Source organism: Erpetoichthys calabaricus, chromosome 1 (genome assembly GCF_900747795.2).
Source record: "Erpetoichthys calabaricus chromosome 1, fErpCal1.3, whole genome shotgun sequence".
Lineage (NCBI taxonomy): Eukaryota > Metazoa > Chordata > Cladistia > Polypteriformes > Polypteridae > Erpetoichthys > Erpetoichthys calabaricus.
Window position 1 is genome coordinate 343,146,907 of NC_041394.2, and position 27,656 is coordinate 343,174,562.

The 27,656-nt window shown below is 39.8% G+C and overlaps 2 protein-coding genes across 2 annotated transcripts in view; one reads left to right on the forward strand and one right to left on the reverse strand.

Moving 5' to 3' along the window:
- The window catches only part of LOC114664931 (gastrula zinc finger protein XlCGF57.1-like), a 607,208-nt gene that overhangs the window by 329,791 nt on the left and 249,761 nt on the right, over positions 1-27,656 (forward strand). The window lies entirely within an intron of this gene.
- The window catches only part of LOC114669164 (zinc finger protein 665-like), a 46,255-nt gene continuing 31,072 nt past the window's right edge, over positions 12,474-27,656 (reverse strand). The window contains exons 4-5 of the mRNA XM_051934888.1: positions 12,784-13,698; positions 12,474-12,484 (exon numbers count right to left, since the gene is read on the reverse strand). Coding sequence (XP_051790848.1) covers positions 12,474-12,484; positions 12,784-13,698 — 926 coding nt within the window. The remainder of the gene's footprint in view (positions 12,485-12,783; positions 13,699-27,656) is intronic.

Genomic DNA, 27,656 nt, shown 5'->3' on the forward strand with positions numbered 1-27,656 from the left:
TTGACCGGTCGGCATTTGAAGGAGTAGCGAGAAGCCTGTTGGGCTTTACACTTCTGACTGGAGAAACATCAGAGTGCGTGCGAGCAGAGAACGAAAACAGATGTATAAAGGGAGAGGACGTGTAGCGTTGTCATTCTGTTTACCAGCCTGTAGAAGGCTAAACTGAATGTTAACAATTGTGAAAGGCTGGCATCCATCATCCTGCTTAATCCAATGCCCAATAGTGGCTTGACACAAGGAATGCGACAGCTGAAACCCATGTCTTGCATACGTCTGTGCCTGGTGGTTCTTGAAGCACTGACTCCAGCTGCAGTCCACTCTTTGTGAATCTCCCCCACATTTTTGAATGGGTTTTGTTTCACAATCCTCTCCAGGGTGCGGTTATCCCTATTGCTTGTACACTTTTTTCTACCACATCTTGTCCTTCCCTTCGCCTCTCTATTAATGTGCTTGGACACAGAGCTCTGTGAACAGCCAGCCTCTTTAGCAATGACCTTTTGTGTCTTGCCCTCCTTGTGCAAGGTGTCAATGGTCGTCTTTTGGACAACTGTCAAGTCAGCAGTCTTCCCCATGATTGTGTAGCCTACAGAACTAGACAGAGAGACCATTTAAAGGCTTTTGCAGGTGTTTTGAGTTAATTAGCTGATTAGAGTGTGGCACCAGGTGTCTTCAATATTGAACCTTTTCACAATATTCTAATTTTCCGAGATACTGAATTTGGAACTTTCATTAGTTGTCAATTATAATCATCAAAATTAAAAGAAATAAACATTTGATTAAACATCAGTCTGTGTGTAATGAATGAATCTAATATACAAGTTTCACTTTTTGAATGGAATTACTGAAATAAATCAACTTTGTCATGATATTCTAATTTTATGACCAGCACCTGTATATATATATATATATATATATATATATATATATATATATATATGTGTGTGTGTGTGTGTGTGTGTGTGTGTGTATACACATATGTATCTTCTATAATACGCTACCGTGGCTGTTCGTTTGTCTGTCCAGGATTTTAAATCACCTGTAGCTCGCAAACCGTTTCACCTATTGACTTGACATTTGGTACACATATACTATGTGACGTCTACTATCCGCTTTAGGGGTGATGAGTTTTATTACTCTTTTTATTTTTATTTTATTTTATTGTAGAATCAACTCTCGCCTGCGCATGCGTATGGGTGCCGTTCTCATTCCCTATCACCTTCGCTCATCATTCTTGAGGCAGATTGAAGACTTAAGTGCCATCTTAAGTGAAAAATTAAAGAAAACGTACTAAGTAACTGCAACACAAAAACTAACTTAATAAGTTTTAAAGCGAAAAGATGCCGACGAAAGAAGCAGCAGGCCGCTAGGGTGGAGAAAAGAAGAGCTGCACAGGAAGTAGCAAGCACATCAACCTCTGAGCAAACAAATGATAAATGTACAGAGAAAGAGCTCGTCAAGTATAGGCGGAGTGGTGGCTCTGAGGCTAAGGATCTGTGCTGGTATCCCGAAGGTTGCCGGTTCAAATCCCCGTCACTGCCAAAAGAGATCCTGCTCTGCTGGGCCCTTGAGCAAGGCCCTTAACCTGTAATTGCCTGTAATTGCTCCGCTGTAAAATGGCTGACCCTGCACTCTGACCCCAAGGGGTATGCGAAAACTAACAAATTCCTAATACAAGAAATTGTATAAGGCGAAACAAAAAAAAAAAAACAAGTGTATTCACTGCACGTTATCATGCAGTACGCCGTTACTGGTATATGTGTAATTTCAAAAGCAACAGGGGCATGCGGTGTTGCTCAAACATAAAGAATTTTAGCAGTCGCCTCCAGTTCGCCCTCTGGTGGTCATTCCGAGTGTCAACTGGATGAAAACAGGTATACAAGACCTCAAGATCACCCCCCACCCTACCTAGAAGGGAGTGGGTTACGGCTGATTTCACCCTACAGTATTTTTAGTCGACCAATGAGGAATATGTGTGCCAAGTTTTATGAAAATTGCTCCAGCCGTTCGGAAGTGATGCTGGAAAATACACACGTTGACTTTTATATATAAAAATAAGTTAAAGAACCAGAAAGTAATGTTGTTATATTTTTGAGATCTTTAATAGTCTATGCAGTTCTTATAAGGCACTGTTAACTCCGAATATTTAATTTATTAATAATGTTATATTTGTTACGCTTGTAATTTCATTAACTCTGTAAAAACGCTTCTCAGTAGTACCTGTAGTAACAATTGTGCCATCTAGTGATCAACTTCAGTATTGTAACTTTGTGATTAATACTTGTTACACCTTCGGATTCAGCGGGTTGGAAAATGGATGGATAATACCACACCTTGTCTGATGAAGGGGCCTTAGCTACCTCGAAAGCTTGCATTTGTAATCTATTTAGTTAGCCAATAACGTGTCATTTCACCCTACTTTCTTGTGTATTAATCTATGGCTAACACGGTACAACACTCTACTGCTATTAATACTTGTATAAGATTTTGCGACGTTATCTATTTTCCTTTATGTGCAATTTGAGAACTAGGAATACTTCTACTTTAACTTTTTTACTGTAGACTACACACAATTATATGAACGTCTAAATCTGCATATTCACGTTTGGATCTGAAATCTACTTTCCAAGTGTCTCGAACCACCCTTACTTAAAAGAAGAGGATGACATGCATCAAGACTCTTTGCAGTGTTGGCTCCTCACTGCTGGAACGAACTTCCTCTTGCTGTACGAACAGCGGAGACCCTCACTGTCTTCAAACGTCGTCTGAAGACACACTTCTTTAAACAGCACTTGGGGGACTAAAGTCCCCATACTTTTTTCTACCCTTTTCTCAAAAAAAAAAAAAAAAAAATTGTACTAACTCCTAGTACTAACAACTTACTATTTTCTTCTAGCATGGTTTTGTGTACAACTTGGCCAGCGGTAACTTGTTTAATGACAGTAGATTTGATCCTAGCCTTAAAGACTGAAGAACAGTCGTAGACTACTAAGCACTGTTGTAAGTCGCTCTGGATAAGAGCGTCTGCTAAATGATGTAAATGTAAATGTAAAATGTAAATGTTTCAATCGACACTCTGCTACGAATGCCAACTCCTTACAGGTGGCGCAGTGGTAGTGCTGCTGTTTTGCAGTAAGGAGACTGTGGAAGGCTGTGGGTTCGCTTCCCGTTTCCTCCCTGTGTGGATAGCGCTTTGAGTACTGAGAAAAGCGCTATATAAGTGTAATGAATTATTATTATTATTAGTCCTGCTCAACCAAAAATCCCTTAGTTGTTCCTCTCCTACATTTCATGTGCACACTCTCACCTCTATGTGTTTCTTTAAAATCGGAAGGTGAATTTTTTACTTCATCATCTCGTGATTTTATGGCTGGGACAAAAGGCAACGCATTCGCCAAGTCTCGTTTTTGTGTCAACCACTTGTAAGGGGCGTATTTTCTGATCTCCTTGTATTTTGATCTCATTAATAAGTTCAGCGTTGCTTCACTTTGGTTTGACGATATCTTCACAGTTTAAATCACCACAGTTGCTACCTGTGTTGTTCCTTTTGCTTCTTTCCCGTGAGGTTAAAGTTTTGTATACGTAGAAATCAAAGATGTAAAATTTGCAAATAAATATAATGGAATAGTCCCTCGATTTCGCATATGCATGCGAATGATTTAATACAATTATCTAACCTAGATTGCCCTATTTTTCGGACACAGACACTTAACATAGTAAGTTACAGATGTTTATTTGTTTATATTGTAGGGAGCAGATTTTTTTCATTTTAAAATGTTGTGAGTTCAAGTAAAATGTCACAAACACATAAAGTACCCAAATAAAGATACAGATAACCTACATGAAAAGTCTATTTACGAACAGTAAAGAAGTTGTTTTCCTTCGTTTCTTCCCGCCACTGATCCATTGCAACATCTTTAACAAATGCTTTACCTTTATTCTGTGCACATTTTTCTTAATCAAGTTTCTTCTTTTTACGTTTTTCAGCACCAGAGGGATAACCACCTTTTGATGCCACCTTCGGTATCAGTGTGACTTTGGCTTCTGTTATTTTCCTCGTGACGTTATGTGCGGCTCGCTGTGAGTTTTCCCATCATACCTCTCGGTTGACGTCACTCATTGCGCGACACGACAGCCTGGTGATAATCATTGATTTTGAATTAATTACCCCACAAACACACGCCGAAGCCTCCCTGCTACTGCAGCTTAGTTTTGCTTATGTCCTACATTTAATTTGTAAGGATATACAGAACTGTGCAAAAGTTTTAGGCAGTGTGAAAAAATGCTGTAAACAAAGAATGCTTTCAAAAATGGAAGTGTTAATCATTTATTTTCATCAATCAACAAAATGCAGTGAATGAACAAAAGAGAAATCTAAATCAAGTCAATATTTGGTGTGACCACCCTTTGCCTTCAAAACAGCATCAGTTCTTGTAGGTACACTTGCATACAGTTTTTGAAGGAACTCGGCTGGTAGGTTGGAGAACTAACCACAGATCTTCTGTGGATGTAGGCTTCCTCACATCCTTCTGTCTCTTCATGTAATCCCAGACACACTCGATGATGTTGAGATCAGGGCTCTGTGGGGGCCATACCATCACTTCCAGGACTTCTTGTTCTTCTTTACGCTGAAGATAGTTCTTAATGACTTTTGCTGTATGTTTGGGGTCGTTGTCCTTCTGCAGAATAAATTTGGGGCCAATCAGACGCCTCCCTGATGGTATTGCATGATGGATAAGTATCTGCCTGTATTTCTCAGCATTGAGAACACCATTAATCCTGACCAAATCTTCAACTCCATTTGCAGAAATGCAGCCCCAAACGTTCAAGGAACCTCCACCATGCTTCACTGTTGCCTGCAGACACTCATTATTTTACCGCTCTCCAGCCCTTCAACGAACAAACTGCCTTCTGCTACAGCCAAATATTTCATATTTTTAATCCTCAGTACAGTGGGGGGAGTACTTCGAAGACCTCCTCAATCCCACTAACATGCCTTCCAATGAGGAAGCAGAGCCTGAGGACTTGGAGGTGGGCTCCCCCATCTCTAGGACTGAGGTCACCGAGGTGGTCAAAAAACTCCTTGGTGGCAGGGCCCCAGGGGTGGATGAGATACGCCCGGAGTTCCTCAAGGCTCTGGATGTTGTAGGGCTGTCTTGGTTGACACGTCTCTGCAACATCGCATGGACATCAGGGACAGTGCCTCTGGATTGGCAGACCGGCGTGATGGTCCCCCTCTTTAAGAAAGGGGACCGGAGGGTGTGTTCCAACTACAGAGGGATCACACTCCTCAGCCTCCCTGGAAAAGTCTATTCGGGGGTTCTGGAGAGGAGAGTCCGTCGGATAGTTGAACCTCGGATTCAGGAGGAACAGTGTGGTTTTCGTCCTGTTCGTGGAACAGTGGACCAGCTCTACACCCTTAGCAGAATCCTGGAGGGTGCATGGGAGTTCGCCCAACCAGTCTACATGTGTTTTGTGGACTTGGAAAAGGCGTTCGACCGTGTCCCTCGGGGAATCCTGTGGGGGGTGCTCCGGGAGTATGGGGTACCAGACCCCCTGATAAGGGCTGTTCGGTCCCTGAACAACCCGGTGTCAGAGCTTGGTCCGCATTGCCGGCAGTAAGTCGAACCCGTTTCCAGTGACAGTTGGACAGGGCTGCCCTTTGTCACTGATTCTGTTCATAACTTTTATGGACAGAATTTCTAGGCGCAGCCAGGGTGTTGAGGGGGTCCGGTTTGGTGGACTCAGGATTGGGTCACTGATTTTTGCAGATGATGTTGTCCTGTTTGCTTCATCAGGCCGTGATCTTCAGCTCTCTCTGGATCGGTTCGCAGCCGAGTGTGAAGCGGCTGGGATGGGAATCAGCACCTCCAAATCCGAGACCATGGTCCTCAGCCAGAAAAGGGTGGAGTGCCCTCTCAGGGTTGGGAGCGAGATCCTGCCTCAAGTGGAGGAGTTCAAGTATCTCGGGGTCTTGTTCACGAGTGAGGGAAGAATGGAGCGTGAGATCGACAGGCGGATCGGTGCGGTATCCACAGTGATGAGGGCTCTGCATCGGTCTGTCGTGGTGAAAAAAGGAGCTGAGCCGTAAGGCAAAGCTCTCGATTTACCAGTCGATCTATGTTCCTACCCTCACCTATGGTCATGAGCTATGGGTAGTGACCGAAAGAACGAGATCGCGAATACAAGTGGCTGAAATGAGTTTCTTCCGCAGGGTGTCTGGGCTCTCCCTTAAAGATAGGGTGAGAAGCTTAGTCATCCGGGAGGGGCTCAGAGTAGAGCCGCTGCTCCTCCACATCGAGAGGAGTCAGATGAGGTGGCTCGGGCATCTGATCAGGATGCCTCCTGGACGCCTCCCTGGTGAGGTGTTCCGGGCACGTCCAACTGGGAGGAGGCCCCGGGGAAGACCCAGGACATGCTAGAGGGACTATGTCTTCCGGCTGGCCTGGGAACGCCTCGGGATTCTCCCGGAAGAGCTAGAAGAAGTGGCCGGGGAGAGGGAAGTCTGGGCATCTCTGCTCAAGCTGCTGCCTCCGCGACCCGACCTCGGATAAGCAGAAGAGGATGGATGGATGGACTCCTCAGTCCAGAGCACCTGCTGCCATTTTTCTGCACCCTAGTTCCTATGTTTTCGTGCATACTTGAGTCGCTTGGCCTTGTTTCCACATTGGAGGTATGGCTTTTTGGCTGCAACTCTTCCATGAAGACCACTTCTGACCAGACCTCTCCGGACAGTGTATGGGTGTACCCGAGTCCCACTGGTTTCTGCCAGTTCTGAGCTGATGGCACTGCTGGACATCTTCCGATTTCGAAGGGTAATAAGCTTGATGTGTCTTTCATCTGCTGCTCTAAGTTTCCTTGGCCGACCACTGCGTCTACGATCCTCAACGTTGCCTGTTTCTTTGTGCTTCTTCAAAAGAGCTTGAACAGCACATCTTGAAACCCCAGTCTGCTTTGAAATCTTTGTCTGGGAGAGACCTTGCTGATGCAATAGAACTACCTTGTGTCTTGTTGCTGTGCTCAGTCTTGCATGACATGAAACTGTCTTCCACAACCTCACCTTGGTAGCAGAGTTTGGCTGTTCCTCACCCAGTTTTAAGCCTCCTACACAGCTGTTTCTGTTTCAGTTAATGACTGTGTTTCAACCTACGTGTGACATTGATGATCATTAGCACCTGTTTGGTAGAATTGGTTGATCAGACACCTGACTAGAATCCTACAAAATCCCTGACTTTGTGCAAGTGGACCTATAAGAATTGATGCTGGTTTGAAGGCAAAAGGTAGTAACACCAAATATTGATTTGATTTAGATTTTTCTTTTGTTCGCTCACTTTCTTTTTTGTAAATTGATAACAATAAACAATCATTATTTATATTTCTGAAAGCATTCTTTGTTTACAGCATTTTTTCACACCTGCCTAAAATTTTTGCACAGTACTGTAAGTGCTTCATTAAACACACGATGGGGCTGAGCTGGCTACAAACAGACAGGTAATGTTAATACTCCCCAAATATACTAAGGCTGAACTTGCAGCTTGCGGGGACCCGCAAAGAGCAAGAAACGGCTCTGTATATTGTACACATTTTATAGGATTTTCAACATTTGTAATGGTTACAAATTATGTATTCCAATGAGAGCAGCTGTTTGATCAAAAAATTCATTTGCAATTAATCGCTCAGTTCAAATTTGTAATTGAAAGTCATTTTGTTTTGCAATTATCATATTTCCGTCAAGTAATTTAATATTTTTCAATAAAGCAGAAATAACTCAGCGATTACTTTCTAATACAAACCAGTTTTAATAATCAGTTGCCCAAGTACATTCAATTATTATAGTTTGTTTATTGAACAGTTTTGTGTAACAGAACAAATTAACAGTGAAACAATAATCAGTCAATGGATCAAAGCAGGATTGTTATTTATCTATTTATTTTTATTTTTGAGCCACTCAACAATGCAAATTTAGTCAGAACTTTATGTCAATGATTCTGCCTTTAAAATGATATGAAGATGAAAAATAAGACATTATTGCATTTCTAACTATTTATTCAGCCAGTTTCTTAAGAAGACTTCAGTTTATTTCCACCAATCGTTCAAAAGATATTTTAGATACAAAAACAAATATTCACAAGAGACCAGTGCTGGGAACGTTACTTAAATTAAATTCACTACATTGTTCATTAAATACAAAAACATGATCTCCTCCAGTTCAGCACGTTTCTTTTCCTCAATTGTTTTGATGGGGAAAAAACAGAGACTCGGATTAAAGCTTTACATACACTGGATGTGTTTCTGCTGATTTAACTGATCGGTTACTTAAATGCTCTTCTCAATTTGCTACCAGTTTGTTTATTGCTCGTGATGGAGGACACATTACCTCTCTAAGGACAGTATCTCACATCCCAGTCCAAAACATGACATAGCCAAGGCTGCTGAGAGACGAGGATTCCGAGTTCTGCACTGAGCCCGTTGTCTGAAAGGCTGTAGCGGCGCCCACAGAGAGTTTGTCCGCAGAGTGTTAGTTGGGGTTTGGCTGAATGTGGAGATATCAGCTCAGGTGTTCTCTTCTGCATCGATGTTCAGTTCACTAGAGACAAGGTTAGGCTCCTCCACACACACTGCCTTGGCCATTTTGCTTTCAGTCAGTCTGTTTAGTTTCCAGCTAGAAGGACCATTTAAAAGAAGGGATTCAGGGACCTCTGGAAAATGTGTTAATGCGCAGAGTTTAAAAAACAGAAAGTCGAGGGCAAAAGTTACACCGATAGATGACTGGAGATGACAGACTGGTGAATTTGAGTATTTTGTAATTTATTCAAAGCAACAAACAATTTACAACAACAAACAACAAAGCACACTGTAAGTAAATCAAGAGAGCAGAATGTAAAGTCTCTGGAGAACAGGAAATCCCTTTTGGTTGAAGGCGTAGTTTTACTAAACTTTATTGGAATTATGATTATTATTATTTAACTGATGCTGAGGCGTCTTACAACATTTCAGACACAATTGCTTGCATTTCTTTTGTTTTTCCAGTATTAGCACAGGCAGGTGAAGTGACCTCCTCATGGCGACACACCATCAGTGCCTATCAGTCATAACGTATCAGATAGTTAGAAATTCATTCTAAAACATGTCTTTGATAGGTTACCAGTGCTAGTACCTTCTAAAAGCTCTCTGAAAGAACATTTTTCTGGGTGGGAAATGAAATTCCAACTTGAGTTTTACATAATAACAATTAGTTATTCTTTTGTCGCCCAGAAGATTCTGGTCTGTGAGACTCGTCAGCCACATCCAGTGCTGCAATATGGCTTCTCGAGATTAATTCCTCCAAATTCTCTTGGTGTGTATGTATAGCAAAGTGTATTTTGTCTTTTTCATTTTTATTTTTTTTGTAGCTTTAAATTTTGAATTTCCTCAAAAGCAATTGTATGTGCACAATTAGAATCACACCAATTGTATTTTGTAGTTCAAATCTAATTAATGTGACTCCACACAGACTGCAGGCTCCCTCAGGCGATGGTGGATGCTGTAGCGGTAAGTCGGCTCTCCCCAAACCTTTTATAATTGTATTCTATTTATTTGACATGGATATTATTTGATAACTAGGCATTAAGCCCATTACAATAACAGGCGCTAGAACAGTAGTGCATAAACATTAGTAGGAACAGTCTATATTAAATGGCAAGGGACCTTAACCTCATTCTGTTTCTTGTAAGATAGTAATACTGGCTTTGATGTCCATAATATGCCTTTAATTTTCTGTCACAACAGTGGGCAATCAGCAGAGTCTCCCCAGCAACTGATGTAATGTGTGGCGTGCAGCTGATAATCGTGCCTGTGGCGTCTCTCCACCAAGTACTGTGCAGTTCCCCAGCAAGTATTTTAAGCTGTGCTGGAGTGCAGCTGATTATTGTATGTGTGGCGTCTCCCAAGCAACGGATTTTATGTGCGCGGCTGCGACTACCCAATCAGCACTCTCCTCAGCAATGATGTCCTTTATTTGCTTATCATGCGCGGCCGCAGCTAGGCCATTCACTGTGTGCCCAGCTTCCAGTGTGTGTGCGTCCACGGTGCCGTGCGCAGGGCATGGTGCAATGCGCAGCGCGGCCCCACGCATACGCACTTCACCAGAAGACATACACACACGGACACTCTGGACTCACACAGGTGTTTTATTAGATAGATAGATAGATAGATAGATAGATAGATAGATAGATAGATACTTTATTAATCCCAGGGGGAAATTCACATATTCCAGCAGCAAAAATATTAAATTAAAGAGTAATAAAAAATGCAGATAAAAAAACAGACAATAACTTGAATAAAGAGGATGCTCAAGTGTCAAACAACTAATGTGCCCCCCAAAAGAGTTCTTGTATACAGATTTTGTACGTTTTTATTATCAAAAACAAACAAATAAAAACAAAATAAAATAAAATCGCATTTCTTCATTTAATTTGCTGCCACAGTGTTTAACATACTTCAGCATGGTGTACAACATGACCATGTGGATATTTTGGATTTAAATTTTTATTTTACAATTTATTTGATTTATTTTGTACTAATAGTTTGTGTTTGCAATTATTAGTACTTGATTTGATTGATTATTTAATAAGCATTGGCGAGAAGCTGTTTGGTTTGAATCCTACCTTGGTTTGAATCCTACCTGGCAGGGAGAAAATTTTTTGTTAGTTGTGGTAATTATAACTCAAAGACACATGATATCCTATATGGTGTTCCACAAGGCTCTATCCTGGGTCCGCTGCTCTTCTCAATCTACATGCTTCCATTAGGTCAGATTATCTCAGGGCACAACGTGAGCTACCACAGCTATGCTGATGACATACAGCTGTATTTATCAATAGCACCTGATAACCCCCATTCTCTTGATTCACTAACACAATGTCTGACTTGTATTTCAGAATGGATGAATAGTAACTTTCTCAAATTAAATAAAGAGAAAACCGAAATCTTAGTGATTGGCAATAATGGATACAATGAGGCTATTAGAAATAAACTTGATGCATTAGGATTAAAAGTCAAAACGGAGGTAAAAAGCTTAGGGGTAACTGTTGACTGTAATCTGAGTTTTAAATCGCATATTAATCAGATCACTAGGACAGCATTTTTTCACTTAAGAAACATAGCAAAAGTTAGACCTCTTATATCATCAAAAGATGCTGAGAAATTAGTTCACGCGTTTGTTTTCAGTCTGCTAGATTACTGTAACGCACTCTTCTCAGGACTACCCAAAAAAGACATAAATCGTTTGCAACTAGTGCAGAATGCAGCTGCTAGAATCTTTACCAGGAAAAGAAAATCTGAACACATTTCTCCAGTTTTGCTGTCACTACACTGGTTACCTGTGTCATTCAGGATTGACTTTAAAATTCTGCTTATGGTTTATAAAGCCTTAAATAATCTCGCCCCATCTTATATATCGGAATGTCTGACGTCTTATATTCCAAATCGCAACCTCAGATCCTCAACTGAGTGTCTCCTTAGAATTCCAAGAGCAAAATTTAAAAGAAGTGGTGAGGCGGCCTTCTGCTGTTATGCACCTAAAATCTGGAATAGCCTGCCAGTAGGAATTTGCCAGGCTAATACAGTGGAGCATTTTAAAAAACTACTGAAAACACATTACTTTAACATGGCCTTCTCATAACTTCACTGTAATTTAATCCTGATACTCTGTATATCCAATTCATTATAATAACTATTCATTCAAAATCTGTACTAACCCCTACTCTCTCTTCTGTTTCCTTTACCGGTGTCCTTTTAGTGGTGGCTTGCGCCACCACCATCTACCCAAAGCACCATGATGTTCCAAAAATGATGGATGGATTAAAAGCCAGAAGTCTGTATGACCATCAGCATCAAGTGACTCCATGAGAACCCGAACTACAAAGAGGACTATTTCATTTATGTTAGGTAGAATGCCCAGAGGGGACTGGGTGGTCTCGTGGCCTGGAACCCCTACAGATTTTATTTTTTTCTCCAGCCGTCTGGAGTTTTTTTTTTTTTTTTTTTGTTTTTTCTGTCCACCCTGGCCATCGGACTTTACTCCTTTCTATGTTAACTAATGTTGTCTTATTTTAATTTTGTATTTTGTCTATTTTTCTTTTCTTCATTATGTAAAGCACTTTGAGCTACTTTTTGTATGAAAATGTGCTATATAAATAAATGTTGTTGTTGTTGTTGTTGTTGTATGACACCCTGTTCTTTTTTTTTGTTTAGGTATGTTTTTTTATTTTTTTGTTATATAAAAATAGCAAAATATATAATATTATAAAGCTGAACTGTTATTTATTGTGTGAGGCTATGTATATTGTAAATAGTGTTGTTTTTGTTTCTGATGAAATGTGTCTAATATATTGTCATAGTTCTATATGTAATATGAATGTTATGAAAACAGAGCTAGGTGTATGGTGGAGGCTGTAGGGCTTCAGTGAGAAGCTGTCTGTATGACGCCCTGTTCTTTATTTTGTTTCTGGGAAGGGAAAAATAAGATAAACTTTTGTTTCACTTCCATGTTGACTTGTCTTAAACACATCACGGAGGAGGAAGGATTCCAGTCGGTTACATGTGCTTACTGTTCATGCAGGAGTTCACCTCACTCTTTAGTCGGGACAATTCAGTTTTTCCTTCTCTCTGGTATGAATTCTACTGCGTCTCTGAAGAGAACTCCTCTGAGAGATTTGTTTACCACAATACAAACAGCAATAGATAGATAGATAGATATGGCTTCTCTCAGAGATTAATTTGTCAAAAATAGTTTAGTTTGCTTACTTTTCAGGACAGGAGGTTCACTTTGGAGTCCTGAAGGGTGCTTGTTGTTCTTTTGAACTGCTCCTGTTTTGATTGTGTTGTGAACTCTAGTGTGTCTCTGAAGACTGGTTATATGTGAAAACTGTTTATGACATTCATTACAGCAATATGGCTTCTCTCCTGTGTGAACTCTAGTGTGTCTCTGAAGACTGCCTATTTGTGAAAAATGTTTACCACATTCATTGCAGATAAAAGGCTTCTCTCCAGTATGAACTCTAGTGTGTCTCTGAAGACTGCCCATTTGTGAAAACTTTTTCCCACATTCATTGCAGCAATATGGCTTCTCTCCTGTATGAATTCTTGTGTGGTTCTGAAGATGGCCTGTTTCTGAAAACTGTTTACCACATTCATAACAGCAATATGGCTTCTCTCCCGTATGAATTCTAGTGTGGGTCTGAAGATAGCCTATTCGTGAAAACTGTTTACCACATTCATTACAGCAATATGGCATCTCTCCGGTGTGAACTCTGGTGTGGTACTTCAGACTGTTTATATGTAAAAAATGTTTACCACATTCATTACAGCAATATGGCTTCTCTCCGGTGTGAATTCTCGTGTGTTTCTGTAGACTGCTCATCTCTGAAAACTGTTTACCACATTCATTACAGCAATACGGCTTCTCTCCTGTGTGCACTCTACTGTGTTTACGAAGACTGCTTATTTCTGAAAAGTGGTTACCACATTCATTACAGCAATACGGCTTTTCTCCGGTGTGAACTCTAGTGTGTCTCTGAAGATGGCCTATTCGTGAAAACTGTTTACCACATTCATTACAGCAATACGGCTTCTCTCTGGTGTGAACTCTAGTGTAGATCTGAAGAGCACTCTTGCCAGAGAATTCTTTGCCACATTCCACACTGCAGTGATCTTTGTTTCCTGTATAAAGTTTAAAAGAAAGAAAGAAAAAAAGCACTTATTTTCAATCCTTTGCCTTATTATCAACATTCTATCTTTAACTCACATTAAATACATCCATCCATCCATCCATTTTCCAACCCGCTGAATCTGAACACAGGGTCACGGGGGTCTGCCAGAGCCAATCCCAGCCAACACAGGGCACAAGGCAGGAACCAATCCCGGGCAGGGTGCCAACCCACCGTAGTACATTAAATACATGATGGCTGAAATTAGGAACAACCTTTGATCAGCATAAGCTGATAAAACTTTAGTTGTACATGGAAAACACACTTAATTTTTAATTTTACGTGTTTTATTACAACTACACACCAGGGCTGCATTTATAAAACTTCCTTATGCTCATCAACGTGTATAAAAGCTATTTCTTATACAAAAGTTGGATTTATAAAACTAGAACTTGCCATTTAAACTGGCTTAAAGTTACCTCAAGTTTTAAGCATTTATAAGTCCCATGCAGACTTTATTTGTATTTGCATTTTAGCAAATCCAATGAAGTGAACAGAAAATCTCATTTCATCTCACATTTCTCATTCTAAAGTTTGACAGGCTGCACAAGGAGTGTTTTTTTTAGGGATCACAATGATTTTCTGGCTGATGATGATGACTGAATTATAAGCCAATTTAGACTTCCTACCGTCATCCTCTTTAAACTGTCTGCTGAACTTAAGCCTTCATTACAGAGACCACCATGCAGAAATCACACAATCCCAGTTATGTCACAGCTCTTAACAGCTGTGGGTTATTTGTTAATTGCTGCTTTTCAGTGTGAACTGCCTGACCGGTGAGGAATCTCTCAGTCACTGTGAGCAACATCATGTCATCTCTATGGTATACTTAAGATGGTAGAGAGACACATGCAATATCGTTACCATCAGGGTGTACAAGTCATGATCAAAATGTAATCTACAGCAACTTCTTCTGTCTTCAGCAGTGGTGGTCTTACTTGGCCTACAAGTCTCTTTGTGATTACTGAGCTCACCAGTACATTCTTTCTTCTTATTGATATTCCAGACAGTTAAATGAGGTAATCCTAAGGTTTTTCGATGTCTCTAATTATTTCATTATTATTTTCCGGCTTCCTAATTGCTTCTTTGACTTTCATTGGCAGTGCTAATCCGATGAAAGGACCCCTCTTTCCCACGATTCCTGCGATCCTCCATCAGGGATGACTTTACCGTCTTCAGACGGGATTTAAAAGCTGAGGCTGAAGGGGCATCTCTTATAGCAGCAGGCATACCATTCTACAGGGGCCCTGTAACTAAAAACTCGACCTCCCACTGTTATTTTATCAATCCTTGGAATTATAAGAAGACCGGCATCTTGAGATCTTAATGTGTGCTCTGGTTTTAAGTCATGATAAGTTCAGACAAGTAAGCCGGACTTTAGCCATTTAATGCTTTATATGTTAAAAGGAGGATTTTGAAATCTGCCCTAAACTTAACCAAGAGCCAATGTAAGGATTTAAGAACTGGAGTTATGTGTTCGTATTTTCTTGTTCTTGTAATAATTCTTGCAGCAGCATTTTGGATTAACCGGAAGCTGTATAAAGAACAGTTTGAACATCCAGTGAACACCGCATTGCAGTAGTCAATCCTACTAGAAATAAATGCATGAATTCATTTCTCAGAATCCTGTTTATTTAGAAAGCGCCTTAATTTCCCAACATTTTTAAAGTTTTATTCAGATAATTTCATTTAATTCATTTAAATAATCTATATTGTTAATAATTAAACATGTGAGGACACAGTGCTGCAGCACTCCGTTCACGGATTGTTCCTACACTGGAAGGATAGATGGATGGAATAATTAAACATGTACTACGAAGATATTTCAATGTTTCTTAAAAGTTTTGAAGAACCAGCGTTCTAAGCTTACGGATGGCTTAACGTCTATTACAGAGCCGATTGTGTGGCGATTGGGTATTTGAAGAAAAGGAAGGACAGGAATTGGGGGTTAGTACATTTGAAAGAGACAGTACTGCTGCAACAAATTATTTCATCAAAGGTCGCGCATGGCGCAGCAAGCCTCTTGTGTGAGGCATGAACATTCACTGCGCCACCATGTTCCCATGTTTAACAACATGCTTTAACTCCTATCATCATGAAAATGATATCAAGTATACATCTCAGTATTTTAATTATTCAGAGAGCTGTAAAATAACAAATGTAATGGATTCTGTGTCCTGTTGGAGGAAGAGAAAGCCCGGAAGCACGTATTGATTCACACACATAGAGCACATAGAAGATCAAGCACAAAACAAAGCATTTAACTTGCTACATTAGTTACGATGGGATTTGAGAAACTAGTAAATTAAACTATTTAAAGATGAAGTTTATGATGTTCTACTTTAATGAAAAAATTAACTACGTGATTAAAGTGGAAATTTCAAAATTAAAGTTGACATTTCGTGCTTTTTTCCCCACTGTGAGCCTATTTTTTTCTCTGTACCGTAATAAGCTTTCATATGACACTCAGACGGTGGGCTACGACTCGTTTTTTCACAGCGACTTTGATATGTGACAACTTCTTTTTTATTTTGGGCACTGTGCAACTTTGTGAACTTGAGGTTTCGAGTTTCTCTGACACACTATGTCACTTGATCAACTTCCTTTTGTTGTTTATACCACTGTTTAAACCAACAAATAGTACGTTTTTCCTTTCCTCCACTTGGTATTCACTGAATTTCTTCTATTTTCTCTGTGCTTTTGCCATTGCCTTTTCACAGAATGCTAAGCTTATGAGCTATTTATATTGATTTGCATATTCAAAGAGGCGTAATTCTGGGAGGAACTGGGGTGGGGCAGCAGGCACGTGCATTACTTTTCACACTGACTGGGATTTATGGAGCGGAAGAACATGGAAGTTGGCATTCGCACAGATTTATGCATCTCGATTTTTTTGTGCGTAAGTACATTTCCGCTTTTGTCCGTACGCCACGTTATAGTGTGAATTCTATGCATGGCGTTATGCATGAGCCCACTGGACTGGTCAGCTCTGTGATACACCGGTGACATTTATACTCACCATCATAATGTTAAAGGGTATCTACTGTCAGGACTAATTTATGTTAATTAAACTAACACATGCCAGGTTTTACTGTCTATTTGATCAAATGTGTGTGTTCATGTATGCAGTTATTATCTCTGTTATGACTGCAAACATCACGCAGTCTAAGCCTGCACTCAATGAAGAGTGCTATAAACAAGAAATACGACTGAACTAAAGAGTAGTGTCGCACAAATCAATCAGCCTTGAATCCAAATTGACCAGTTTATGCTTGTTATTGTGAAATCAGCTTGTAGTTGGTTGACTGGAATATGTAAGCCAAGGGAACACGCAGTACTGACAGAGTGCACAAAGTGGAAACTGAGGAAGAAAATAACTGCTGTTTGGAAATATTTTAAAGTGTCTTAAAAGTGACAGGAATGCTATGTGTAAAGTTTAAAATGAAAAAGTTAGTTGTTAGTTGTGGTGGATTTAAAGCAAAGACATTTGGCACAACTAATCTGATCAGACAGCAACATTCAACAAGGCAGTGAAAGCAGGAAAACAGCTAAGGAACCAAATGTGTCTTAGCTGTCAGAAATAGCACTGTTTGAAAAGATTGAGAAATATAATCAGGACAGGGAAAAAAAAAAAAATCAGAGTATACCTCAAAAATAATTGCAATTTATCATTTTAGATACCCACACATTTTCTATAGTAGGAAGTTTAGGATTCCATCAATTAATTCATAAGTTGGATGCGCGATACACACTGGTGAGGGGATGGTTTTTGTCACACATAGCTTTACCCAAGACGTACACTTTCATGACATTTCATATACAGCGATATGCGAAAGTGTGGGGACTCCTGACCAGAATAACTGTTACTGTGAATAGTTAAGTCAAAAAATGATGATCTCCAAAAGCCATAAGTTAAAGATAATCATTCTTTTCTGCATTTTACACAAGATTTGTGTATTATTTTTGTTTTGTAGAGAGAAAAAGGAGTACCCTGCAAATGTCTGTGCACTCCAAGAGATCGGAGGTCTCAGATAACTTTTTTTTCCAAAATGTCAAACCTTAATTAGCTCCTTAGGGTTTTGTCTTGTTTATAGTCATTATCAGGAATGGCTAGGTGATGCAAAATTCAAAGCTGTATAAATTCTCAGACTCCTCAAACCTTGTCCCAGCAATCAGTAGCCATGAGCTCCTTTATGCAGCTAATTGATGCCCACAAAGCAGGAAAAGGCTACAGAAGATGGCAAAGGTTTTCAAGTAGCCACTTCCTCAGTTTGTAACATTATTAAGAAATGGCAGTTAACAGCAAAGTTGAGGTGTGGAAGACCAAGACAACTTTCCAAGGCAACTGCTCATAGGATTGCTAGAAAGGCAAATCAAAACCCTAATTTGCTAAACCTTCCTGAAGGTCTTTTATAGTCAGACTCTGGAGTGGTGATGTACCCTTCTACTGTGCAGCAACACCACCACAAATATGACCTTCAAGAAAGAGCCATCAGAAGAAACATTTCCTGTTACCTCACTACAAACCTCAACATCAGAAGTTTGGAGATGAACTTTTAAACAAGCCTGATGCATTTTGGGAACAAATCATGTGAATGATGAAGTCAAAAAAGAACTTTTTGGCCATAATGTGCAAAAGTGTATTTGGAGAAAAAAGGGCACAGAATTTCATGACAAGAACACGTCTCTGACCATTAAGCAAGGCGGTAGATCATTTATGTTTCAGGATTGTCTTGCAGCAAGTAGCACAGGGAAATTTTTCACTGATAGAGGGAAGAATGGATTCAAATTAAATACTAAAAAATTCTGGAAGCAAACATCACACCATCTAAAACAGCTACAAATGAAAAGAGTATGGCTTCTACAACAGGATAACAATAAGAACTGCACTTCAAAATTGACAATGGACTCGCTCAAAAGGTCCAAGCTTAAGATTTTGGCATGGCTTTCACAGTCCCTTGATCTAAATATTAACGACAATCTGTGGTGTGACAGACCACCGGGGCCCTTTCCTGGCCGGGACACCTTCGGCACAGATAGAACGGGGGACAGGGCTTATTCTGCATACTGTCTCCCCCGGACCAATAGGGGGCAGCCCCCTTGGCTTATAGCAGGGCCACGGGTTTGGAGCATGGAAACTCAACCCTGCTGGAGCCTGAGGCCACCGCCATGAGATGCCTGGACGTTTACAGGGCCCTGTTTGGCAGCACTTAAGCCACACCAGGAAGTGCTTCTGGATGAAGGTCATTGGGCACTTGGAGTTCTTCACCTAAATACAAAGGTGTAAATCCGAGTTGAGCCGACACCTCTGCAGAGGCTCCTTCAAACAAAATAACACCCAAGCAGACCTTCATCTTAGGTTTGTAACCGAGAACTGGACCTGCCTGTTTGTGATGGAAAAAATAACGAACCTACAAGCAGACTCTGAATCTACAAACGGAAGGAGCTTTAATCCAATCACCAGAGGCTACACCTTCCTTTTTGTGCAGCTGCACTCATCTCTTCTGTCTCTTTTGGGGCCTGAAGGCTGAGGAGTCAAAAAGCAGATAATGCTTTCTCTTTGTGAGCTCAAAGCTGGCAATTTGCTCTCTTTGGGGTGAGAAGCCATCCACACTCTGCGGAGCAAACAGTTCACAAACTTTCTTTGACCTGGAAGCTCCTCTCCATACAGCCTTGGACCAGGACGCCCTGAACTGCCTCTAAGGGCCACTCTTCCCTACCTCTGTTCAAGTGATTGAGCATAGTGTGACAAGAATAAAAAGAAGCCATTACTTCAAGAAGTGAACTTTAGCACCTACACTCTTGTGCCAGAAAGGTGCAGAGGGAATAGCAAAGTGTGTAACAGTGAGGTGAGAAAGCCAGCATCACAGCACACTGTGAACAAAGGAACACACAGCAAATAGACAAAGACCTCCACTTGAACCCAGAACAACAACAGCAACAACTCCATATGACATCAGAAATCCTCCTTAAAGGCCTGCTATCATAAACCTGTTTATCTGTGCCAAGATAAATTAGAACTCTAAAGAGCAAGTAAACAAACAGCCTCTTCTGTGTTATGCTTGTCTGTCTGCGTTGACATATATGCAGTTATCACAGTTCTATAATCTTTGTGTTTATCAACACATTGTATTTTTCTTAAACTAAGTGTGCATGAGTTACCTTGATATACGTCTAATGGCCAGAGACCCCACTCCTCATACACAGTACAACTGACATACAGAATAAACTGACAGCCTTAGAAATTTATTTTCCTTTGATTAAACAGAAATTGGAAATATTACAAACAAATTGATGAGAACGGGCAATTCAGCCCAACAAAGCTTGCCAATCTGATCTGTGTAGAGTTACCATTTTTATAGGTTCTCCTGCTATTGATGATGTAATGCCAGGTCATTCTTTGGTGACTCATCCCTGGCTGATATAAATTATGCCATTGCAGTATTAAATATTCACCTGAAAAAAGTGTAATGACTAATTACACTGGTCAACAAGCATTTTGCTACTGGGAGTCTTTCACCTTTACTTTAACAGGTTTCACTTGCTGACTCCAAATCTGAAAACCGTTTTCGCCCAGCAGCACGTCCTGTTTTTTAGTTATGATGTTCCAGGTCTTGGACAACTAGGGTGACTGGACAGTAAAGGCTGGTAACCATTTTGATAAATACCAGTAATTCCACTAGGGATGAAATTGAGATTAAATAATTCACCACATGTTACTAACAGCTGTGAGTTGTTTACCTTGTCATTATTAATTTGTCCTCACAGGTGGCGCAGTGGTAGTGCTGCTGCTTTGCAGTAAGGAGACTGTGGAAGATTGTGGGTTCGCTTCCCAGTTCCTCCCTGTGTGGATAGCGCTTTGAGTACTGAGAAAAGTGCTATATAAATGTAATGTATTATTATTATTATTCTTTAAAAATTATTAATTTTTAATTAGCAGAAGAAATATTTGTAACTGATTATCAGGTCTTATATGACTCTAAAGCATAATGACATAACTCAGACATGATGGTGCAGTAGGTAGAGGTTTTACTGTTAAACATAACATTGCATTTCAGGACATTTTGTTCATTAGATTCACCATTACTTTGCAAATTTTGTCACGCCGATGGACAGAAACGGCGATGCTTTTCAGCATTTAAGAAATAAGTTTGGTCTCGAGAAAAGTGAAGCCAAAATTAAGGAAGGTGTTTTTGTTGTTCCTGAAATCCGTGAACTGATGCTTGACGATGAATTCAAAAGGAAACTGTAGCCCACATGGGAAGCATTCGTGCGGGTTGTCTAGAATTTTCTTGGCAGTCACAGAGCAGAGAATAATGCTGAGCTTGTGGAGAATTTGCTGAAAGTGTATCGGCTTACGGGAGCCCGAATGTCACTGAAGGTGTAATTTTTTACATTCTCATCTCGACTTTTTTTCCACCAAATCTGGGTGATGTCAGCAATGAGTACTGGGAAAGATTTCATCAAGATATAAAGGTGATAGAAAACCGATATCGGGGAAAATTCACTCCGAGTATGATGGGTGACTACTGTTGGTTCTTGCAAAGAGAGGCGGATGTGCAGTACAAGCACAAAAGCGAGTGCCTCCAACATTTTTGGGAACGCTGACCTCACTTTTATATTGAAGTAAATTGACATAAATATAATTTAACGTGTCTCTGGTGTCATCTTCTGGTTTGTTTTCAAAATAAACACATCAAAACAATTCCAAACTCCAGATATCGTGTTGATACTGTATATTGATATTCAAAAGTGTCAAAACATATAATTTAAAAACCTGACGTGCTAGCTTAATTCCGATTTCATATATGAAATCAGTGTAAAAAACGTAATAAAGCTTGTTCCCAGTAGCAAACAAAAAATATTTTTTGTAGACCAGTGTTATTGAAATTCTAGTGTAATCAGATATTTGTCCTGTGTAAGCTGACAGCAGACACAAGTTTTTAATATGTACGGATCTACCTTCGTAAGTGGATGTACCTTGAAATATATTGTTTGAAGCCTTTCTCATTTTTAGCTCCTGACGTTTGGCATAATGTTTAAATAATGTGACTTACATCGCTGACTGTAAGTTAGGGAATGTCTTGAAGTGACAGGGTGAAAACGCCATAGCTAGTCAGATTCGATATCAGTGCTGAAAGCGAAGCAGCTGGCTGACGAGGAATCCAGAACAGAATGTGCATAGAGTCAATTGTGTCTAATAGGAACAGTAAATCAATCAATGTTGAGAGTTTAGATTAAGGATCAGTGTGCCTTGTTATTGGTTTTAGAACCATTGACTACCAAAAGCAGATCCTTGACATCTTTTTAAGTGGCTTAGAGAACCACTATTATTTTACAGACCGCTACTTTTGTTTTTGCTTCTTTTTCACTTGCCTACTTTTCTATGAGCCAAGTGTTTTATGAGGAAACTGAGTAAACAAGCTTTTGTTTTGGGATATGGTGGCTCTGCTGGGTGTTTTGACTGACAAAAGAGTAAACAAGTTTCCAAAAGCCTTCAAGGGCCTTAATCTTAAAGAAAACTAAGCAAGCTTGCCCGCTGGTGCATAAACATTTTAAACACATAAACATTTTTAAATTGCATTTAAATTTATATAATAAAGCTTATGAATATCTTTGTCAAGTTAAAGTAAAACAGGCTATATCAGCTGGCTTTGAACAATATAGGAATTTAAGGGTTCATTAGTAAAGACTTGTATTTTTATTTATTTATTTTCTAGCACTGTGCTTGTCTGCTCAAGGCCACCTGCCTGCTTTCAGCTCAAGCAGCTTAGCTCTTATAAGTGAAGCTGCATGCTGTTCTTACCAGCAGAGCTGCCTGTGATTTTAGCCTTACGGGATGCTGGTACAACACGTAATTACTGATTGAGCAATTCAGTTTCTTATATGTGGGTCATCCTGATTCCAACTTAATTAAAAAGATTAATTAAAAAGCCACCAATTTTGAATAGCACAAGATTAGGAATGCGAGAATGTAAAAAAATGATTACGTGATAGTCATCTCTGGGCCAGGTGGCAAGCATGACCTTCAAGTCCGAATGATTGTTAAGAAAAGATTGATGATTATTAGGGGAAAGAACTAAGGTAATTGTTATGAAAAAGGTCATTATTATGAAAAGAACATATAAAGTGGATAACAAGAAAAATGTACGAAGAGGAGATGTTTTTGGGATTAGAACTGAAGTAAAAAAAGGCTGCACACAACCCACTGGGATCATTTCTGAACTGCGACAGCTTTATGTGCTCTGAAATAGTTTCTTATACTCTGCAATAAAGTCCAATTCTAACTGCTTATATAAAGACTCTGCTTGTTATTTTTGAAGAAGTTTTCTCCACGACATCAATAGGGTCTTTTTCAACAAGTACCAGTTACTCCAGATCTACAACAACAATTTCCCAGATTTCTCTCTGTTCCACTAGCTTCTCACACCAAATAACGTGGTCCAAAGCCTCTCCAAGGATAAAGCTTCTCGTAAAACTATTTCTTCCAAGTGCAGTGCACAACATCTTTGGGACAAAGACACATCTTTCCTTGATTTACCCCTCTGCATCAAGGTTTAAAACCAAACCCATCAGACGTGATTCAAGTGCACATTGCAGACTTTCATTTAAGGGTCTTTGCATACATTTTGGTCACACAACACTTTTTCTACATGAACCCCCCTCCACAACCCCCATGTCAGGGCAAAATAATGCTGGGAACTCAACAACGGCAGGTCTATTAAAGCTGACTTCTTTAGGACATTGTTGCATATCATGTGCGTGCAACGACTGTTTGAAATATGTGATTCATAGACATCACCAGCCTCTAATGCAGCCACCTTCAGCTCCTGCTAATTCTGGGGGGCATCTCCCCTCAAACCTTCTCTTCAGCATAATGGAAGGCCTGCTCACTTGGATTTAAATCAGGTGATGGGCTTGGCCATTCAAGAATGTTTCACTTTTAACCTTTACCAAATGCTTGTGTTGCCTCAAGAGTATGTTTGGATCATTTTCTTGTTATAGGATGACAACAACAACAGCAGCATTTATTTCTAGAGTATACAGTGGTACCTTGAGAGTGCCCCAACATACAAGTTTTTTGAGATACGAGGCATCACTAGGTTGATTTTTGCCTTGAGTTACGAGCCAAAATTCGAAATACGAGCCATCAAAAAGCTTGTCGCCGTACATTCTGAGGAACTGATGACGGAGGAGTTGACGGAACTATAGACGTGGCAACGTACGGAGGTTCTGCAGGAGATTGGTATCGTGGAGGAGGTTATTTCTTAAAGTGAGATAAAGGAAGTGTTTGCAACGTGGGAAAAAGTTTCGAACTTTAAAGAGAAGAAACACCCTGAAAAAGTTGCAACTGATCGTGCGGCGGCGCTATTTAATGACAATGAAGAAGAAAATTAAGTTAAGCAAAAGTGAAGTGAAAGAAAAAAACATTACAATACATTAATCGGCTTCGCTAACATCTATTTATTTCTTTAGATTCTCTTTTATGTATTAGGTTTTATTTTGTTTGTATACAATATTTGTTTATTATAAATACATTTTTCTTATGTTGAAAGCATTTAACAAAAAATTGGGGTGGTTTTTTGGGGGCTGGCACGAATTAATCTCATTTCAATTAATTTCAATTGGGAAAATTGATTTGAGATACGAGCATTTTGACTTACGAGCTCGGTCACGGCTGGCACGAATTAATCTCATTTCAATTAATTTCAATTGGGAAAATTGATTTGAGATACGAGCATTTTGACTTACGAGCTCGGTCACGGAATGAATTAAACTCGTATCTCAAGGTACCACTGTATTTTCATACAAATCATGTAGCTCACAGTGCTTTACAAAATCTGCACGGGTTCCAAGGCCATGAGACCACCCAGCCCCCACTGGGCATTCTACCTAACATAAATCATCTAAATTAGTCATCATGTTTTTCAGGCTTCACGTGGTAGAATTATATGATGATGGTCATTTGGACCTCTGGCCTTCAATCCATCAATGTAGGGGCTGCATCTTGCCCTGATCAGGGGCCTCATGCATAACGCCATGCGTAGAATTCGCACTATAACATGACATAACACAAAAGCAGAAATTTACTTACGCACAAAAAAATCCAGATGCATAAATCTGTGCGTTCGCCAACTTCCACGTTCTTCCGCTACATAAATCCCGGTCAGCGTGGAAATTAACGCACGTGCTGCTGTCCCGCCCCAACTCCTCCCAGAATTATGTCTCTTTGAATATGCAAATCAATATCAATAGCCCTTAAGCTCAGTGTTCTGTGAAAAGGCAATTGCAAAAGTATGAGGAATACCAAGTGGAGGAAAGGAAAAACCATACTATTTGTTGGTTTAAACAGTGGTATAAACAACAAAAGGAAGTTGATCGAGTGACATAGCGTGTCGGAGAAACTCAAAAGCTCAAGTTCACAAAGTTGCACAGTGCCCGAAATAAAAAAGAAGTTGTTGCATATCAAAGTCGCCGTGAAAAGGCGAGTCATAGCCCACCGTCTGAGTGTCATATGAAAGCTTATTTGGGTACAGAGAAAAAAAAAAGACACACAGTGTGAAAAAAGCGCAAAATGACAACTTTAATCTTGAAATTTCCACTTTAATCACGTAGTTTATTTTGTCATTAAAGTAGAACATCATAAATTTCATCTTAAAATCGTTTAATTTACTAGTTTCTCAAATCCCATCGTAACTAAAGTAGTACATTAAATGCTTTGTTTTGTATTTGATCTTCTATGAGCTCTATGTGCGTGAACCACTACGTGTTTCCGGGCTTTGTCTTCCTCCGACAGGACACAGAATCCATTACATTCAAAATATTACAGCTCTCTGAGTAATTAAAATACTGAGAAGTATACATGATATCATTTTCATGATGATAGGAGTTAAAGCATGTTATTAAACATGGGAACATGGTGGTGCAGTGATTGTTCATGTCTTACGCAAGATGCTTGCTGCGCCATGTGCGACCTTCAATGATTATTACAGAAGTACTGTCTTTTTCAAACGTACTAACCTCCAATTCCTGTCCTTACTTTTATTTCTCCAAATACCAAATCACCACATAATCAGCTCTGTAATAGACATTAAGCCATCTGTAAGCTTAGAACGGCGATTTTTCAAAACTTTTAAGGAACATTGAAATATATTCGTAATGTTTAATAATTCTATCCATCTATCCTTCCAGTGTTGCACAAGCCACAGCAAGAATATAGCGCGAGGCAGGAACAATCCGTGAATGAAGCTCAAGCTCGCTAGTGCTGCGGCACCATGTAGTTAAAGTTTTACCTGTATAATATATTTTGCTGCATTTCATCTTAAAAATGATATTGTCATCATATGTAAATATGTGCTTTATAAAGTGGTTCAGGTTGTGCAATATTATAACTGTATCATAAGTACAATTACCTCACGGTAACTTGCAAGTACAAACAGTTCTACAAGGAGCACTTGATGGACTGATTGAGTGCGTTTGTAGTTCTTGGGATGAAACTGTTTGTGAACCGCGAGGTCTGAATAGGAAAGGCTCTGAAGCATTTGTCATATGAGAGCAGTGCAAATAGCGAATGGCTGAGGCAGCATGTGCTTGATACTGTATATCGATAATTCTCTTTACGATCAGCTGCTGTACAGCTGTGATTCACACTCGGATACAGTGTTATAAATACTTTGAATGGTGCAGTGAGAGTAATATGGAAAAAGATGATCCAATGTTGCAACTCCTAACGGGAGCAGCTGAAAGAAGTAGGTGGTACACTGAGAGTAACAACGCTAAAGCAGTTATGGTATTTAGAATAGTTTCACCATTCTGTGGACCATTATATTGTTACAGGTTAATTACAATCAGATGCCTTAAACTAATAAACAATATGCGGTTAATTTCAGTGTATTTATAAATCCACGTCAGGGATGTGGATCTGAAAAAGAAAGGATAACCACACAGGAACAGTAGCACTGCTTTGACGTTGGGTGCCGCCAGTCTGCAAAACTGAGCAGAGAACTTGCGTACAACAGGGTATGAGCTACCGTGGAAATGTGCGTGGCTTTACGCCAAGTGTAGGTTTTATACATCGCGATTTGAACATGGAAACGTTCTTACGCAACATTTCTGTGCGTACGCACCATTTATACATGAGGCCCCAGGTGATGGTGGCACAGATCACCACTACAGAAAACCAGAAAAAAAAGAACAGCAGAGAAAGTTGGGGTTAGTACAGATTGCAGAGCCGTAATAAAAATAATTAAATGCATATACAGAATATCAGGGTTACACTAAAATGAAGATATAAGAAAGCCATGTTAAAATAATGAGTTTGTAGCAGTTTTTTTTAAAGTGCTCCACCATATTAGCCTGGCGAATTTCTACCGGTCAGCTATTCTAGATTTTAGGTGCATAACAGCAGAAGGCCGCCTCACCACTTCTTCTAAGATTAGCTCTTGAAATTCTAAGCAGACACTCATTTGAAGATCTAAGGTTACGATTAGGTGTGTAAGGTGAGAGGCATTCTGAAATATAAAATGGAGCGAGATTATTTAAGGCTTTGTAAATGATAAGCAGTATTTTAAAGTCAATTCTAAATGACACAGGTAACCAATGTAGTGACATAGAACTGGAGAAATCTGCTAGGATTTTCTTTTCCTAGTTAAGATTCTGGCAGCTGCATTCTGCACTCATTGCAATCAATTGATGTCTTTTTCGTCCTGAGAGGAGTGTGTTGTATACAATAATCTAGTCGACTAAAAAAAAAAAAGACAACTAATTTTTCAGCATCTTGTAACATTATAAGGGAACTTTTGCTATACAGTAATCCCTCGCTATATCGCGCTTCGCCTTTCGCGGCTTCACTCCATCGAGGATTTTATATGTAAGCATATTTAAATATATATCGCGGATTTTTTGCTGGTT